Raw genomic sequence first — 5000 nt, forward strand, 5'->3', positions numbered from 1 at the left:
CTTTATTTGTTTGTTCTTTTATTCTATGTCCATTTTTGATGCGATTTTCCTAGCAATAGCAGCTAAAATTTCCCACTGTTCAACCTCTCTGGTATTGGTGCAATGAGAAATTGTAACCAGTACATTCTGTAGAATGTTTGGTGTTAGGAAGGACATCTAGCCATAGAAACCAATCCAAAATAACACATACAAGCACCAGTCTATGAGAGCAGTGACTCTCAGTAAGAACTGATTCAGATTAGGACAACCCATCCAACCCATGCCTGAGTAGAAAGCAGATGTAAAATGATAATGATGATGACGACAACATTTTATCGTCTTAAAAAGAAGAAAGAAAACATTAGATAATGTATTGGATATAGAAAAGGTTGTGATGGTCATGGCAGGAACCGTCTTTGATCATGGGTCTGTTTGATCAGGGTTACCTTAAGCTTGAATAACAACAAAAATGTAGAGGCACCTGTGTCTTGTGTAAGTTATCCATAACGAATTGTCGTCTGTCTCTTGCCTCCTGAATATTTTGCTGTTGAAAGTCTGTCGTTCTGAGAGTTGTGGTTAAGTGATTGATTTCTTTATTGATCTGTCTTTTAGTTTTTATTGAAGAGACAACATACCGAGTATTGTTTAACTGGTTATTTATTGACTTGTTTCTGTTGTTCAAGAAACAACATACCAACAACTGTTGTTGATAAATGAAGATGATAATGATGAAGATAAAATCTCTCTCTTTCTATCTATCTATCTATCTATCTATCTATCTATCTATCTATCTATCTATCTATCTATCTATCTATCTATCTATCTATATATATATATATATATATATATATATATATATATATATATATATATATATATATCTGTCTTCCAGCCCCTCTCTATATATATATGTATATATATATTATATATATTTATGTTCCTTTTATTTCCACCAGGTACAAGATTCTCAAGTCTGAAGACAAGGAGAAAACAGAACTGCATGATGTACAACTGAAGTGAGTTTTCCTTCCTCTTCAATATATTGACCCCCAGCAGCCCCTATTTTTAGAGTTGATCTCTAGATTTCACTGGACCCTAACCTTCACCAAGACAGCAAATTAGATTGACCCCCTACAGCTGTTTTACGTCATTTCTAACTGTTTCAATCCTTCCCTCAACACACACATACCTCCCACTGCCTTCACCATTCCACAGAATAAGCCCTATCGTGGTACCATTCTGTGGGGTACTCATCTTGGTGTAGGCGTACCATATCCGGAGTGCAGAGTTTGTGGATCATATTTGGTTGAACAAGTAGATTCTCTGCCTAACATGGGTCTCTTGTGGCCAGACAGGAGACAAACCACAGCAGCAAGAACAACTATTACTACTACTAAAATTATCAGTAGTAGTAGTAGTATAAAGTTGTATTTTTAATTCTCAATCTTCATCCATGATGCATCATACACACACACATACTAATATTTCAGTGCACACATTCACATACACGCACATGCACACACACACACACACATGCATTTTGTGTGTATACATTTATAGATGCAGGCATATGTATGTAGACGTTTGGCTCTCACAGACGCTCCAGGATTTGGAGAATATGTCTGATGAAGCGGCAGTAGCAAGTGATGGTGGTCGTGGTGGTGGTGGTGGTGGTGGTGGTGGTTCTGTATGTAAGGTTGACCTTTAAGTATTTCATTTGGTGGAATATAAGGAAAAGTGTTTTAGGTACTAGACTAATCAGCTCTGCCCACCCACCCGTCCACATCCTCTTGCCATACATCCACCCCTCTGAACAATGTGTAAAGTTCGTTTGTTATCAGATAGCAGGGTGGGGAGGGTCAAAGGTAAGGAGTGGGAAATACATGTTACCATGGTCTCTCTCTCTCTTGCTCTCTCTCTTTACCTTTCTCTCTCTCTCTCTCTTTCTCTTTTTATCTGTCTCTTTCCCTCTTTTACCTTTCTCTCTCTTTCTCTCTACCTCTCCACCATTATTATCAATTTTCTTTCACCTTCTCTGTCTCTTCCTCTCTTACCTATCTTTCCTTCATGATTTCTTCCCAGTTTGTTGCTTTTTCTCTCCCATTTCTTTCATTCAACCCTTTCATATTTTTCTTTTCCCTTCCAAAGACATTGCTCCCTCCCCACCACCCCCACCACCAACAACAATTATAAGACTAGAGACCACCAATCACAGTTTGGTTGGCAACTTGTGGTGGTTGTCATAGGAATCACTCTTCTGTCCATATATATATGAAAAACAAGGCCTAACCAGAATCCACTCCCCCCCCCCCGCCATATACACCTCACTTTCTCTATTTACATTTGAAGTTCATTCAGAATGTTTTTGTTGTTGTTCTCTTTTTTTTTAAACTGACATAATGTGAAAGTTTTGTGAGTGCTGTGTGTCCAACATTCACAGTTACAAACACTTCTGTATATATATATATTTCTCTTGTACTTTTTTCTTTTTTTCTTCTTTTTTAAGCCTGGTACTTATTTTATCAGTACCTTTTGCCAAACTGCTAAGTTACAAGAACAAAAACTCTCCAACATTGGTTGTCAAGTGGTAGTAGTGTGACACACACACACACACACACAAAAACCAGCCTTCTTTCAGTTCCCATGTACCAAATCCACTCGCAAGATTTTGGTCGGCCTGAGGCTGTAGTAGGAGAACTTGCCCAAGGTGCCACATAGTGGGACTGAACTCAGCACCCTGTTGTCAGGATGAATTTAGCACATCTTATTATTAATTATATTTGTTTCAGTGCCATTCATGTTTTTAAGTCCATTGCATGTACATGATTTCATGTGGAAAGTTACACAATATTTGCATTCTATTATACTGGAATGGCACTTCATCAAACTGGCATCGAGAGGTACAGTGTGTGTGTGTGTGTGTGTGTGTGTGTGTGTGTGTGTGTGTAAGATGCACATTCATTTCTAATATATATTTATTTATTTATTTATTTTTTTTTTTTGACACCAGAACAATAAAGTCTGTGATCTCAGTATGGCTCGATACATATCCAGAAGACTTCCGAGAGGATCCAGATTATCCATGCCTGCAGATGCTGGAGAAATTTGCTCAAGAATGTATGGAAGACAGGGACCTGGCATTTCGGGCCAAACACAAGGAGGAACGATTCCGGAAAGAAGCCCAGCAAAATAGAGGTTGGTCATCTTTACTGTAATCATCATCATCATCATCATCATCATCATCATCATCAGCACCACCATCACCACCACCATCACCATCCCATCAGCATCATCATCGCGACTCTCATCACCGTTACTACCCCCATCGTTATTATCATCCTCGTTAAATGGTTTGCTGCATTTGCAGCCCCTTCCAATAAATCCCTGGAGTTTAGGACTGTCTGTTGTTGCCCTTCACCTTCAGTCACTACCACAACCTTCGAATATAACTTGAAAAGCAAATTTAACCCTAAACCCTTCAACTGAATCATTCACACACCAAACAAAATACCTGTCAGCATTTCTTCTGGCTTTACATTCTGAGTTCAAATGCAGCCGGATGCCCTTCCTAATGCCAACCACTCCAAGAGTGTAATGGGTGCTTTTTACGTGCCACCGGCATGGTGGCCAGTCAGGCGGCACTGGCAATGACCACGCTCGAATGGTGCTTTTTACATGCCACCAGCACATGTTCAATACCCATTACTGTACAATCAATACATTATTGCTATTATTATTATTATTATTATTATTGTGTGTACACATACTTTAGTGCAGACACATATATGTACCTAAGTGTAAGACTGCATATGGAATCTCATATAATCTTATTGTGTGTGTGTGTGGGGGCATGTGGTTAGCATTAAAAATATTGCTTTAGGAAAGTAACTTCATCGTTCAGCAGGATTTATAAGTTGACATTTGGATATGTGTAGGTGTGTATCTGTGTGTGGTGCCTGTCAATGTGTGTGTGTGTCTGTGTGCCTGCCAATGTATGTGTGTATGTGTATGTTTGTGATGGTTCCTCTTTCTATTTTTCTCATCCCGCCTACTGAACCACTTCAGCCTTACTCCCTCCTAATTGCTTTCCCCTTAGCCTCTCTGTTCATCCAAACAACCACCCACACACACACACATACACCGCCTCCTCTCCTCCCTTTCTCTTACACTCCCCCCACCCCATACAGCTCGCCTCTGCTTTCCTCAAACCACTTCTTACATTGGTCAGCCTCCTCTTTTCTCTCACCTCCACCAACACCACATTGTACAACACCATCACAAACACATTAGAATCAACACTACCACCACCAGAGGGAGCCTCTGCATAGTTGCTCAACCCACTAGAAATAGGGCTGAGTTGACCCCAGTGGAATTTGAACTCAGAACGTAAAGATGTACGAAATACTGCTTCTGATTCTGCCAGATCACTGCCTTAACAATAACAATGATGATGATGATGATGATAATAATAATCCTTTCTTTTAAGGGGCAAAAGGCCTAAAATTTTAGGGGAGGTAGGGACTAGTTGATAACATTGACCCCAGTGCGTAACTTGTACTTCTTTCATCGACCCTGAAAGGATGAAAGGCAAAGTCGACCTTGCTGGAATTTGAACTCAGAATGTCAAACTAGAAGAAATACTGCTAAGCATTTTGTCCAGCATGCTAACGACTCTGCCAGCTCACTGCCATAATAATAATAATAATCATCATCATTATCATCATCATCATCACCATCACCATCCTCCTCCTCCTCCTCCTCCTCCTCCTCCTCCTCCTCCTTTCTACTGAAGGCAAAAGGCCTGAAATTTGGGGAGATGGAAAAATGGGGCTAATAATAATAAAGATAATAATAATAAGGTCCAGCTTAGCAGGGTCTTTTCCAGCAATGAAACAGCTTAGATGAGAAATAAATAGGCTGCCATGTTGTTGTGTGTCTCATTAATGTGAGGAGGAGGGGGAACGGAAGGGGCTGACTACATTATCACCGTCACCATCACCATCTTTACCATCAGCTCCATC

General features: G+C 39.9%; 1 protein-coding gene across 3 annotated transcripts in view; it reads left to right on the plus strand.

Annotated features, from left to right (window-relative positions):
* LOC106871381 (ral guanine nucleotide dissociation stimulator-like 1) overlaps nt 1-5000 on the plus strand; it is a 92261-nt gene that overhangs the window by 66295 nt on the left and 20966 nt on the right. For all 3 annotated transcript variants that reach the window (XM_089365597.1, XM_089365600.1, XM_089365599.1), the window contains exons 4-5: nt 936-995; nt 2990-3174. In XM_089365597.1, the coding sequence (XP_089221723.1) occupies nt 936-995; nt 2990-3174 (245 nt within the window). The remainder of the gene's footprint in view (nt 1-935; nt 996-2989; nt 3175-5000) is intronic.

Source organism: Octopus bimaculoides, chromosome 18, assembly GCF_046866305.1.
Source record: "Octopus bimaculoides isolate indiv1 chromosome 18, ASM4686630v1, whole genome shotgun sequence".
Taxonomy (NCBI): Eukaryota; Metazoa; Mollusca; class Cephalopoda; order Octopoda; family Octopodidae; genus Octopus; species Octopus bimaculoides.